Genomic DNA, 14,668 nt, shown 5'->3' with positions numbered 1-14,668 from the left:
CAACAGAGACACAACTGATGGAACACCTCCGGATGAAGTGACCATTCTCCTTGGTCTAACGCCTGTCGACCGAGATAATCCGCCTGCCAATTTTCAACTCCTGGAATGTGCACAGCAGAGAGGGCAGAACAAAACGTTCTGCCCACCTCAGAATACCGGCTACCTCCTGAGCCGCAAGACACTTCTTCTGCCCCCTTGGTGATTGACATAGCCCACAGCTGTGGCATTGCCCGATTGAGCCCATACAAGACACCCCTGGAAACGACTTGTCCAATGATCCAGACAAAGTCTGATTGCTCGGAGCTCCAGTACATTGATCGGTAGCCACCCCCTGAGCACAGACTGTGCAGAGGACGCTTCCCCATCCGGATAGGCTGGCATCCGTGGTAACATCCGTCCAGTACAGAGGAAGAACTGATTTTCCCTGACGAAGTGCCGGAGAAAGAACCCACCAAACCAAGGATCCCCTCGTATTCCGGCCCAACAGGATCACATTGTCTAGAGACTGAGGATCCTTGTTCCCTTTCACAGAGATCTCGTGTGGAACTGTGCAAACAGAACCGCCTCGAAGGTAGACACCATCAGGGCAAGCACCCGCATGCAAGCCCGCAGAGACGACTGTCTGCTGGACAACAGAACAGAACAGAACAGAAACACTCTGGCCGTAGCGGAGTCCAAAGTCAGACCCAGATAGCCCAGGCTCATGAACGGAATTCAGAGCAGACTTCTGAAGATTCAGAATCAAATACAACTCCCTCAGCGTTTGCAGAGTAATCTCCAAGTTGTCCAACAGAGCAGTCAATGACTCTGCTCGCACACAAAAGCAGATTGTCCAGGTGCCCCAGTATCGCGATCCCCCGTTGATGCAGTAATGCTAGAACCGGGGTCAACACATTTGTGAGACCCGAGGAGCGGAAACGAGACCAAAGGGTAATGCCACAAATTGATAATGCTCCTCGCCCACTGCAAAGCGGAGGAAGGGCTGATGGGCGACACATATGGGGATATAAAGGTAGGCGTCCTTGATGTCGATTGAGGCGAGAAAATTCCCCTGATGTAGAGACCGCAACCACTGTGCAAATGGATTCCATTCAAAACTTCTGTACCTGCATAAAGCAGTTTAGTGCCTTGAAGTCCAGAATTGGATGCACCCTGCCCTCCTTCCTGGGAACCGTAAACAGGTTTGAGTAAAAACCTTAAAAACGTTCCGAAGTCGGAACCGGAACAATCACCCTTTAAAAGTAGCAAGTCTTGCACTGCCCCATAGAGATCCATTAAGCCAGTGTTTCTCAACTCCGGTCCTCTGGGCACACTAACAGGCCAGGTTTGCAAGAAAACTGAAATAAATCACAGGTGATATAATTTGCTGCTCAGTGATTGCAGTATTCTAGTCTGCATCTCCCCAAAGTAATACTTAAAATCTGGCCTGTTAGTGTGCCCCGAGGACCGGAGTTGAGAAACACTGCATTAAGCGATCTGGGGATAAGTACAGGTTGGAAGGGAAGAACGTTTACGGAGGGTACTATCGAAACTCGATCTTGTAGCCGTAGCGAATGACGTAGTGGACCCACTTGTCCTGGATTAGGGAGGTCTATGGCTCCAGAAAACAATGAAGACGTCCCCACACCCCAGATATGGGTAAGGGTGCCCCTTCATGCAGAGGACCTTTTGTCCGCAGGTCTGGCAGAACCTGCTCGTGGTTTGCCCGACCAAGACTTCTTAGAACCCCCACTGGAGGCCCTGAAGGGTTTCGATCCCTTGTCTTGAGACCAAGGGATGAAAAGGCCGCTTGTGAGCTGAAAAGGAAGGTCCCCATCTGCGACGGGACTCCTTACCCTTGGAAGCCTAAAGAAGAAGAGTACTCTTCCCCCCCTTGAGGCCTTTGAAGAAGCTAAAAACAGGCGATCCCCCACAAATGGAAGATTGGACAAGGCCTTATTAGTCTACGGGACCAGCATTTCAGCCAGATAATAGAACACAGGACCACTGCTGAGACAGACCATATAGAAATCAGGGAAGCGGCATCCAAAGAGGCGTCACAAACTGTAGCCCTTGGACCAACTGATCCGCCAGCTCCGCAAAGCAGCTTCTCCTTCAGATCCCGGCGTAGAATTTTGGCCCATTCAGTCAAAGCGTGACACCAGGGTGATGGTAAACACCAGCCTAAGAGCCGACCCAGCCACAGTGAACATATGGAAGGTCAAGGCCTCCGACCTCCTATCAGCCGGATCAGAGAAGGCCAGGGACTCTTCAACCGGGATTACAGGGGCTTTATTCAACCTGGAAACCGGGGAGTCCAATACAGGAGGTACCATCCATTTTTTAAGGAGGGACTCCTCATAAGAGTACCACATTGCAAAGGAGCGTTTGGGACACCCCCAGTGTTTTGAGACACCACCACAGTTTTGAGACAAAATATGCAAAGAAGGTGGGAAAGAGGAACACCCTCACAGCTTTTCAGGACCTGTGGGTGCCAAAGGTGACCCGCGCCGCTGATGCTGCATTGGTTGCATCTTCCATATGTAAGGTTCTCCCGCACCGATAAAATCAGTGTATCCACTAGCGCCTTTTCATGCGCTGCTATGGGAACAGAGGGATCATTCTCACTATTTGAGCCCGCAGGGTGCGTGGATGCAGACCCAGAAGGGTAAATCCCATCATTAGCAGCTGGATCGGACTCTGGATCTGATGAGACAGAAGAAACAGGTGAAGGCGGGGACGCTTTTTGCTAGCTCGTTTGCCCAGGACCAAATCCACTTTGGGACACCAAGGACTCCAGGACCGCCATCAGTGTAGTCAGTTGTGGGGCTCCAGATGGCCCGACAGCCTCTGCGAGGGGATCAGGTGGTGAACCATGCTTCAGGGACTCCATGACTGGAGAGGGGAACCTACACAAAAAAGGTGTAAAATACTGCATGGGTTACCCCGCCACGCTGTCGGCACAACAAGGTCCAGAACGGGAACTACCGCTGCAATAGCAGAAAGAGGAAGAGAAAACCCCACAAGGCAGTCACCACCACCAGTCTGGCACTTTACAGCCCGAACTATCTGCACACCATGCGGCGATCAGGAAGAAGAATCTCCCTGTATCAGCAATTGAAGCAGAGGAGCGCTCCTACCGCTGAATCACCGCCCATCCGACTCCAAAAATATGGCTGCCGAGGCTACACAAACATGGTCGCCGATCTGTAGCACACAAGACTACAGAAAAATGGTGGCCACACGTGGCTCCTGAGGTGCAAGAGCCAGAAAAAAAAAACTATTTGAAAACGGGAGGGGGACCCTGGCAGGCGCCCCCACCAGGCCCATCCCCCACATGAGAAGCAATTGTTCGGTCGCCGGCGGCACGCTTCACCCCATTCAACCTTAAACGGTACATCCGCCCCAGTGGGAGGGGGTGTGTGTGTGTGTGTGCAGATGGGGGGCACAGGTCGAAATAGACCACCAGGACGGGGGGTGGGGAAACGACACAAACTGGGAGGGAGGGGAGCCCGGGGGGGACAACCATCCCAGGGAAGGGCCCACGTCCAGCGGTAGATGGGAGACAGCTACTTACCACACCAGAAACTGGGTGGGCACCACTCGAACGTAATTGTGGGTGCTGTCGGCCAGGAGGAAACCCTGCGACTCAGGCCAGTTCGTATGCGCCCTCATGAGACATTTAACTGGCAGGCCTCCGTCCAGTGGGGCTATGTCGTGGCTGACCTAGCGCTGAGCTTGGGTCTGCACACGTTTTCTGGCCGGACTGGGGGGACCCTAAGGATCAAGATGATCCTGTTCATCGTCCAATCCATCACTTGATTGTAGATTCTAACAGGAACAAAATAATAAAATTAAAAAATTCAATTCAAAAGAAAAATAATTGCCAGGACTAGAGATCCCAGCGAGGAACTAGGTCCTTACTCCTGACAAGGCAGAAAAAAAAACTGAATATCTATAGCAGGAAGTGGGAGTATACCCCCAGGGACTGGCCCATAGGCGTGCTTAACCTTTTTTCTTTGCCTAGTGTCCTACTCCTGTAGGGGGCAGCATAACCCCATGAAGATGAAGAGCCGTGTCTATCAATGACTAAGAGAGAAAAAACATTTCTAACAGAAATACTGTTATGATACACGCATCAGTGATGACAGTGCTTCTTTAGATGTGATGATATCTTAAGCAGTTCAACCTCTGGTGTGTAATAACAGTCATCTACAGATGCCTCTAAGTTTTGGGATTGTTTCACTGACAGTGGGCAATAGTGTGCACACAAAATTAATAGGCACATGTCCAAGGTGCAGTTGGTAAGCCACATCACCTTCTGGAGACAGCCTGCAATGCAACATAATACTTGTTCTCTTAAAAACTGCTGGCATCACTTGCACTTGTATAATAGCTTGGCAAGCAAATGCTTAAGTAAGCAATGCTGGAACACACCCAGTCCACAGTAAACTTTTACTTGCATCCAGAATATGAACTTACCAGCGTTGGTGAGTTCTGGTCAGGCCAGAAGGACTCAGGAATTGGCCAGTGACCAACGGGAACACCTGTTTTTGGATTAGGTCGCACGTAGATAAGTTTGTGACAGCTATGCCAGGCTTGTGGGGCAAAAGAATTACCTGGCCTGAGGGAATCTGTCGGTCCATCTACAAAAAGGAAAAGGGTAAAAAATTATTTTGGCCAATCTTATTAAAGGCGGCAACAATTTTTTTTGTTTTTGAGTTGAATATGGCAACAAGTTCTAAAGTTAGGTTTAGGCACATATTTGCTTACGGTGTAACGTGAGAATTACCTACCCCGTGAGAAAAACCTACCCCTCGTCACTTCCGGCCAGGAACAGCTGAGCAGCGAAGCAGTGCGCATGCTCACAGCCCCGGATACCTAATGGAAGAGCTGAGGATCAGACTAGTGCGCATGCGCACTAGTCTGAAACGATCTCGGTGTCCGTTAAAAAAACCTACCGACGTGGCGGTGACATAAAATAGCTGTGCTGCACTATGAGTCATCTCCGCTCCTGTGCCGGTCACTTCCCTGATCTTAGCTAGTAAATATAAAAGCGGCTGGCGGCTCCGTGATTTATCTTTTCATACAGCCGCCGCCGCTTTTATATTTAGTAGCCGAGAGCAGGGAAGTGACCGGGACAAGAACGGTGATCACTCGTATTGCAGGCCAGCTGTTTTAATTTAACCGCCGCATTAAACACACTGCCGTGCAACCGGAAGTGACGAGGGTAGGTTTTTCTCACGGGTAGGTAATTCTCACGGAACACCGGCAGTAAAAAGTTTACAGATTTGCTAGGGATCAAAATACTATGCATATAAAAATGACTTGCTGTTTTGCATGCAACTAAAGAATGGTGCATTTCTGGAAGTCTTAAATCAGTAATAAACCTCAGAACAATTATTTATTATATATTGCCGTTTAGCAATCCTTAATGTGGTGTATGCTTTTTTTTTTGGCCTTTGTTAAAGTGGTTGTAAAGTCAGAAGGTTTTTTATCTTAATGCATTCTATGCATTAAGATAAAAAGCCTTCTGTGTGTAGCAGCCTCCCCTCAGCCCCACCTAATATTCATCTGACCCCTTCTCTATCCAGCGATGTCCATGAATGCCTTGGCTGTCCCGAGACTCTCCCTCCTGATTGGCTGAGACACAGCAGCGGCGCCATTGGCTCCCGCTGCTGTCAAACAAAGTCAGTCAGTCAATGAGGGGAGAAATTGGGGGGGGGGGGGGTCATATCTCCGTGTCTGAATGTCTTTCCAGACCATGTACTTCTTTGGAAGAGGTATATTGATGACCTATTCCTGGTCTGGACTGGTCCTCAACATACTCTTATTGAATTTGTTCTACCGCTCAATTTGAACTACTTTAATTTGCAATTTACTTTTAGCTTCAGTAGCCAGATTCCCTTCCTTGATCTCATGATCATGAAGGGTCCAGGTGGAACTATAATGACTAATTTATAAAATCACTAAGTTCTCTGCCCAACATCACCAACTTCGCACTGTTCTCTGTAATCACTGGCATCTTCTAACAGACCATCATATCATTAGTAAATACATCAGAGCCACCCCTGAATTGTTTCCCATTGAGCTACATCCCTTAGGTACCGATTGACCAGCAGCCACTATGTGGAAGAGCATGGCCCATCACTGAGCAGCCGGGGGACTGGACGTTGTGGTCAGTGCCCCCGCTGCCTCTGGGTTTTGGAAGGTACCACCTTTAGGTTACCAAATGTAGGGCTGAAACAACTAATCGACTAAATCGACAATAATCGATAATTACAATTGTTTTCAACGATTGTCATTATCGATTAGTTGCTCCGTCGATTAGTTGTGCTGCTTTCTGAACTTTCCCCGCCTGTCAGCGAGCTCTGTCTCCTCTGTGAAGCCGACGGCTGCATTCACTGTCTCTCTCACAGCTCGGCACTTCCGTGACCTCCCCCTCCCTCCTCCTTTCCTCTCTGCCTTTCCTCTCCGCCCTCTTGCTGATGTCAGTGAAGGAGTCAGTGAGTCAGATCGAGGTGAGGGAGGAAAAGAGGACAGAAGCAGCAGAACGTGAGTGTCGAGCTTAGTGCTACAGTGTCCTGTTACTGTCCATGCAATGCAGCCCGCCAAAAAATATAATAAAAGCTTCTCCAGATAAAAGAGTTAATATTCCTTATAAAGTGAAATATTATAATAGAAAAAAATGGATTTTTGCAAAATCTTACCGTAAAATCCTTTTCTCTTAAGCTCATTGACAGACGTAGTCCTCGTTGATTAATAACAACTCGGGTTATACTGCCCTCTACAGGAGTAGGACTAGACAGGAAAGAAAACATTCTGGCCACACCTTAGGGGCAGTCCCAGAGGGTATATCCTCTCTCTCCTGCTACAGCAAATCAGTTATGTCACAAAGCAGTGTTTAGAGAATTTAACCCAACCCAACTCAAAAACAGAGGGGCGGGTACTACGTCTGTCAATGAGCTTAAGAGAAAAGGATTTTACGGTAAGATTTTACAAAAATCCATTTTTCTCTGTCGCTCATTGACAGACGTAGTCCTCGTTGATTAATAACAACTCGGGACGTCCCAAAGCAGTACCACAAATGAGGGGTGGGAAAATGGAAATCAAAATCCAATCTAGAAGGCCCAACCGGTGCCAACTAGAAGTTTTAAAGGCTCATCAATCACACGATGAGACTCAACTGAAATTCCAACGGAAAAAAACCCTCGAGGTAGACCACCGGTCTCCTCAAATTGCGGCCTGCAAACCTTGCGGCCAAATGAGGCATCCGCCGATGCCATCACATCAACTTTATAAAATTTCGTAAAGGTATGTACCGACGACCAGGTGGCCGCCTTGCACACCTGGACCACTGACGCGTGATGGCGGTAGGCCCAGGAAGTACTGAGCGCTCGAGTGGAGTGCGCCTTAACAGGGAACGGAGGATTCCGACCCTTAATAGAATAAGTCTGTACCACCGTCTGTCTAATCCATTTGGAGATAGTCGTGGCAGATGCAGGCAACCCCTTTCTGGGGCCATCCGTGATCACAAAAAGTGAATCCGTCTTACGGAACGTTTCCGTAGCCTTCAGGTATACCCTGATTGCCCGAACCACATCCAAGGAATGCAACGCATATTCCCGAGGATGATTGGGCTGAGGACACAAGGAAGGTAGCACAATATCTTCATTCAGATGAAAGTCTGAAACCACCTTAGGAAGAAAGGATGGCTTCGGATGAAGAACTACCTTATCCCTATGAACCACTAGATATGGGGAATGGCATGATAATGCAGCCAGTTCTGACACCCTGCGTGCAGAAGTGATAGCCACCAAGAAGGCCACCTTCTGAGATAATGTAAGCAAGGGAATCTCCCTGATATTTTCAAAGGGAGGTTTCTGCAGAACCGACAAAACCAAATTAAGATCCCTGGCGGAGCCAAGTACCGCACCCCCTGGATGAAATTCCGCACCAGGAAATGAATAGCCAAAGGCTTCTGAAAGAAGATTGCTAATGCTGACACCTGACCCTTGATGGTGCTTAAGGATAGTTTCTGCTCAACCCCCTTTTGCAGAAAAGCCAAGATTCGGGTCACCGAATAGGTACGTGGGGGAAATCCCAAAGATTCACACCACGCAATATAAGTCTTCCATGTGCGATAATCGACTTTGCTGGAAGTCGCTTTCCTTGCTTTAATTAGAGTAGGAATAACTGAAGCTGACAACCCTCTGCCCTTCAGTACCTGGGTCTCAATGGCCAGGCCATTAAAACCAGCGACTGTAAAGCACGATGGAAGATCGGTCCTTGAGACCACAGATCCTCCCTGAGAGGAGGTCTCCAAGGAGCGTTCGCGACTAGCATGTCCAAGTCGGCCTGACCGGCCTGACGAGGCTAGCCTCGAATTTCCAGGATAACTGGAGTTCCCTCCATCTCTATCCTGCGGAGAAATCTCAGCAGCAACTTGAGAGGGGGGGGGGGGGGGGGGGAAGACGTATAGTAGCTGATACTGCCTTTGTAGGCCGTTCAGCGCGTCTGCTGCGTCCGCTAGAGGAACGCGGCCGCGCGTTACCAACCTCCGCGCCTTCCTGTTGAGCCGATATGCCAACAGATCCACCTCCGGAATGCTCTGATGAAGACACAGATGGTGAAATCCTTGGTGATCGACCTAAGTCATCACCCTGATATTGTCTGACTGGATCCGAACCAGGCTGCCCTAGAGCTGCTTGGTCCAGGCAATCAGACAAAGTCTGATCGCTCTCTGTTCCCACATATTTATCAGAAACTTGATTCTTATCAGGAGTGATGATTTCTCCTGGTTGAGCATTAGAGACCGAAGTCACCAGACTAGAGGCTCCTTGGTCTGTTTGCTCAACCGGATCCGATTCCTGTAGGGAACTGAGACTAATCTTTGGAAAAGGTAAAGAAAATGATCTGTTCAGGGAACGGTAACTACCGCTCCCTGTAGCACCTAAATGTTGGAAGGGAAGAATCGCACCGGTAGCAGTGATCGATACTCGATCTTGTGTCCTGATCGTATGATCTCCTGAACCCCTTAGTCCGAGATTCAGGAAGGCTCTAGCTCTGAATGCCGGTGAAGATGTCCCCCCACCCTCAAGTCGGGTGGGGGCGCACCTTCAGGCTGTATTAGCCTTAACTTCAGGTTTGGCTGAGTCGGCCTTTTGTTTGCCCGACCAGCGCCTCTTGAACCCTCCTAGAGGGGCTTTGCCTTTCCCGCTCGCCCCAGTGGAGCGAATGAACCCTTTATGAGCGGCAAAGAAAGGTCCACGCTTGTTACGAGGTCCTTTAGCTTTAGCAGCCTGCGGCAAAAAAGTGCTCTTGCCCCCAGTGACATCCTTAATGATCTCATCTAGGGTGGCCCCAAATAGGCGATTCCCCTGAAAGGGGAGATTCGCCAAGGCTTTTTTGGAACCTAGATCCGCTGACCAGCATTTTAACCACAGCACACGTCTGAGGATTACCGCTGACATAGATGCATGCCCTAACAAGGGGCTGGCATCCAGGGCTGCGTCACAGACGAACTGCAGTCCTTGTATAATCTGTTCCATCAAATCAGATGCTGCCTGGGGGATACCTTTCCCCTTTAGGTCATGGCGTACCAATCTTGCCCATTCCGTTAATGTCTGTGAAACTAAACCAATGACAATCACTGGTCTAAAGGCTGACCCTATCAGGGAAAAAATAGTGCGGGACTCCGCTTCCATCTTCCGATCCACCGGATCCTTAAAGGATGGAGCGTCCTCCAATGGGATAACAGTGGCTTTATTCAGTCTGGAAATAGGTGGATCCACCACTGGTGGTACCGTCCATTTCTTAATGAGGGATTCCTCAAACGGATAGCGTCTAGCAATGCGCTTGGAAACAGCAAAGGTACGTTTTGAATGATCCCATTCCTCTTTAATCTTATTACCAAAACATTTGGGTAAGGGAAAAACCTTCGCCGTCTTGGTAGGTTTACTAGTACCAAAGGGAATTTCCATCTCAGTTGCCTCTGCCGGTAAAACCTCAAGTCTTAAGGTTTCCCGGACCGCCACAACTAGTGCGTCCACCAATGCTTCTTCTTGTGCTATGGCGGAGGCAGGAACGTCCTCCTCACTGTCTGAGGGAACTTTAACTGAGACAACAGCCCCTGCAGAGGGACCTGCAGCTGCAATGACCATCTCAGAATCTGAATCTGAAGTATCAGATGACATAGGGGTAGGCGGGGGTCGCTTTCTTGACCCCCGTCCCTGACAGGCCGTCTCCACCCGAGACACCAAAGACTCCAAAACTGCTGTGAATGCATCCATACTCTGTGAACTGGAGGGTCCTGCGGCCACCTCGAGGGAAACAGGTGGGGGTACCTGTGTGGCAGGGTCCATGATTATTCCAGACACTTGCCGGAAAAAATTAATTTGCCAAAAAAAAAATAAAAACTTTTTTTTTTTCTTTAGACCCCCAGCGCCACTCAGTGTTACCTGCTTAGGGACCCCTACAGAGCGAGAGAGAGAGACCCCAAGGCTCACCACTTGATGCTCAGAAGTTTCAATACAACCTGTTCCAGCACTGTCTATTACAGACAGGAAGTCTTTGGCTGGCTTTCCCATGTAAAAGGAGGCGGCTCCGCCCCTTTGCACGCCTTCCGGCGCCTCCCCTTAGCTCCTCGAGGTGTTTGGTCACCTCAAACATGGCCGCCCCCATGCTGGAGACACGAGGCTACGCCGGGTAAAAGGAGGCGGCTCTGCCCCTTTACACGTCTTCCGGCGCCTCCCCATAGCTCCTCGAGGTGTTTGGTCACCTCAAACATGGCCGCCCCCATGCTGGAGACACGAGGCTACGCCAATATGGCGGCCTCGTGCGATCTGTAAGACAATGGCGGCGGCCTGTATCGGATAGCGGCGCTAGCAGCGGCCTGCGGGAGTATCTCGGCCCCACAACCTTCACCCTGAATGGTGATAAGCCTGGCCGGCGGCGCAGGACCCTGGCAGGCCGCATGCGGTCCGTGGGCCGTCGGGAGGCAGCCCTCTGTCCTTCCGAAGTGACCCTTTGCTGGAGGAATGGCGATCTGGACTGCAGTGACTCAGGCACCTCCCCATTAGGCATCGGCCTGTGTACACCTCTGACAGGTAGGATACCTTTTACTTCAATAGTAATGCCCCTTATAGTACTGGCACTGACTACAGTCACCCTTACCGTTTTGAAATGACCTAGATCGTCAGCTCCCAAACCAAGCCTCCTGGTTTTTGTTCACAAAAAATCACACTCAAATTGGGGGATCTGTGACCTGTTATAGGATAGAGGGGAGACCCATCCTACCATTCCAGACAGGGGCCCGCGTCCACCACAAACCCGACAGGGGGGGAGGGGGAACATACTACTCACCATACCGGAACCAGGCGGGCGCCCACTCCTGACAGAACCCCTCTCCACCGGGGTGGGGGGGCTGTCGACCAATACGGACGCCGTGACTCTGTTGGTCATTGGCGTTCAGGCAAGACGTTTAACTCGCAGGGTCAGTCCCCGTCCAGTGGGACTATGTCGCGGCCGACCCAGCGCGGAGCTATGGACTGCACGCGCTCGTAGGCTGAACTGGGGCGACCACTGGATCTCAACATCCAGCCCGTCGCCCAGTTACAGCTTGCTTGCTTGAAGATCTCACAGGAACACTGGAGAAAAAAAGCTGTCTAAAAAAATCTAAGAAAAAATTCCTGCCAGGACCAAAGATCCTAGCAAGGCATCTAGGTCCTTACTCCTAACTAGACAGAAAAAAAAAATGATTTGCTGTAGCAGGAGAGAGGATATACCCTCTGGGACTGCCCCTAAGGTGTGGCCAGAATGTTTTCTTTCCTGTCTAGTCCTACTCCTGTAGAGGGCAGTATAACCCGAGTTGTTATTAATCAACGAGGACTACGTCTGTCAATGAGCGACAGAGAAATAAGTGATTAAAAACGTCTATATAGCACATATAGGGGGTCTTTCTATGCTCCCTATTTCATATCTATGGCTGACATGGATGTTTTTATTCACTTATTTTTCTATTATAATATTGCACCTTATAAAGAATATTAACTCTTTTATCTAGATAAGCATTTATTATATTATTTACAGTATATAGCAGCTTAATTAAAAAAAAAAAAAAAAAAAAAAAAAAGTTTTTTGGTATAAGGCTCGGTTCACATTTGTGCGATGCGGGAAGGCTGCGAATATACAGCCTGTTCCCGCATCGCATCCGCACAAGAGGCAGTTCACACTGCCATATGCGATACGCAGGGGGTGTCAATTAAATGTTAACGACACCCCCAGTTTGATCGCATATCGCAGTGCGATCTGCAAGTTTGCACAGAATCGGATCGCACAAGTGTGAACCACTGTGCGATCCGATTCTGAGGCGGCTCAAAAAATGCCTCATGTGCGGCAGGAGGAAGGAAGGAAGGATTTTCCTTGTTTGAGCGCCAAGGACCAAAGCCACCATATCAGGGACTCCCTGGTCACCTGGCTCAGCTGGTTCTGATTGTCCACGGAATTTGGATTCTTGTGCCATTTGAGAAGGATTTCCTTCTGGAGGATTCTCGTGTGGAGTTGAGCGAGGGATGAACGCCTCAAAAGGATGACACTATCAGTCCCAGAACTCTCATACAGGTCCGAAGGGACGACCATTTGCTGGACAGCAACAGCTGAATCGCAGTCTGGAAATTTTCCGGAGGAAGAAACACCCTGGCTGAGGAGGAGTCTAAAGTCAGGCCTAGATAGTCCAGTCTCATGGAAGGGACCAAGGATGACTTCTGAAGGTTTAGAATTCACCCAAACTCCTCCAGAGTTCTCATGGTGATCTCCAAATTTGTCACCAGCACCGTGGGAGACTCCGCACAGAGAAGAAGATCGTCCAGGTAACCCAGGACCGATATTCCCCACTGTCGTAACAGCACCAGGCCCGGAGCCAACACCTTTGTGAAGACCAGAGGAAAGACCAAAGGGTAATGCCACAAACTGATAATGATCCTCTCCCACTGCAAAGCGCAGAAACCGTTGATGTCCTGCACATATTGGGATGTAAAGGTAGGTATCTTTGATGTCTATGGAGGCCAGGAAATCCCCCTGATTTAGGGAATCCACCACTGTGCCAATGGATTCCATCTTGAATTTTTGAACTCACATGAAGCAATTCAGTGCCTTCAGGTCCAGGATTGGACGCACCTTGCCTTCCCTTCCAGGGGACTGTAAACAGGTTTGAATGAAAGCCCTGAAAACGTTCCGCACACAGAACCGGAGCTATTACCCCCTGTTGTACTAGGTCCTGTACTGCCCCAAAGAGAGCCTGTAGGCGATCCTGGGGCAGTCTCACATTGGAAGGGAAGAACCTTACCGGTGGGACGGATCAAACTCGATCTTGTACCCGGACCGTATGTGAACCCATTTGTCTTGTATCCGGGATAGCCAAAGGTCCAGGACCTGGCAAAGACGTCCCCCCACCCCAGATACGGGTGAGGGCGCACCTTCAGGCCGAAGGGGCCTTGTCCTCTGGTCTGGAGAAACTTGATTTTTGTTTGCCAGACCAGGGTCGCTTGGAACCACCTGAGAGGGCCTTGAAGGACCTTGCCTTATCGACTGACCCTGAGGGACAAAAAAATTCTTATGTGCTGAAAAGGAGGGGCCCCGCCTGCGACGCAGGTCCTTACCCTTGGTAGCCTGTGGGAGAAAAGGTACTCTTACCCCATGCGAGACCTTTGATAATGTCATCCAGGGTAGCCCCAAACAGGCGATCTCCTGAAAAGGCAGATCAGTCAAGGCCTTCTTTGAGGTCTGATCCGCAGACCAGCCTTTTAGCCAAAGTATACGCCCAAAATGGGACCAGCATCCAGCGCGGCATCGCAAACAATTTGCAGCCCCTGCACCAACTGGTCAAACAGCTCTGCAAAGGCAGGGGGGGGGGGGGGGGAGTGGTTTCCCCTCCAGGTCACGACGTAGCAACTTAGCCAGGGAGTACATGTTACGGGCCACAGATTCCGCCTTTCTAACCGCCGGATTCTTAAAGGACACGGAATCCTCCACTGGGATCATGGTAGCTTAAATCAGTCTTGAGACAAGAGGGTCCACCATAGTTGGCACAGTCCATTTCATTAAAAGAGACTCCTCAAAGGGGTAGCGTCTACCAATCTGCTTAGGCACCCCAGGGGTACGCATTCTTTCTTGAGCATATTGTCAAAATACGCGGGAAAGGAAAAAACCTTTGCAGCTCTGAATGGCTTGTGAGTGACAAACGTAACCTGCGCCTCATTCGCAGTCGCATCCTCCATTTTTAGGGTCTCACGCACCGATACAACCAGTGCGTCCACCAGCGCCTTTTCTTGCACGGTGGCGGAGGTAGAGATCTCATCCTCACTATTAGAGGAGACAGGGCGCGAGGTAGTAGACCCAGCAGGGAGACCTGCGTATGCGGTGGCTGAATCATATTCAGAATCTGACATATCAGGTGAGGCAGGGGTAGGCGGAGGGTGTTTTTTTGGCACCTCGCTCTTTAATGGCCACCTCCACCCGGGACTGATGAAAGTGCACCTATGGATAGCTGGGATCCGGAGGGCCCTGCGTCCTCATTGAGGGGGTCAGGTTGGGACACCTGTTCTGCAGGGTCCATGTTGCACCAGGGGAACCCGTTAGCAAAAAGTTGAGAATATTTTTTTTTTTTTTTTGCGTGACAGGACAGAGGGAA

At 49.9% G+C, this 14,668-nt stretch overlaps 1 protein-coding gene across 3 annotated transcripts in view; it reads right to left on the bottom strand.

Moving 5' to 3' along the window:
* The window catches only part of LOC309560002 (integrator complex subunit 6-like), a 235,695-nt gene that overhangs the window by 87,770 nt on the left and 133,257 nt on the right, over positions 1–14,668 (bottom strand). For all 3 annotated transcript variants that reach the window (XR_014225488.1, XM_082263486.1, XM_082263485.1), the window contains exon 7: positions 4,462–4,625. Coding sequence is in view for 2 of the 3 variants with exons in the window: in XM_082263486.1 (XP_082119612.1) it covers positions 4,462–4,625 (164 nt within the window). In the remaining variant the exon portion in view is untranslated. The remainder of the gene's footprint in view (positions 1–4,461; positions 4,626–14,668) is intronic.

Source organism: Pelophylax lessonae (genome assembly GCF_965119305.1).
Source record: "Pelophylax lessonae genome assembly, chromosome: 7".
Classification (NCBI taxonomy): domain Eukaryota; kingdom Metazoa; phylum Chordata; class Amphibia; order Anura; family Ranidae; genus Pelophylax; species Pelophylax lessonae.
Note: the sequence above shows the minus strand (reverse complement) of the source record. Positions and strands in the feature narration are given on the sequence as shown.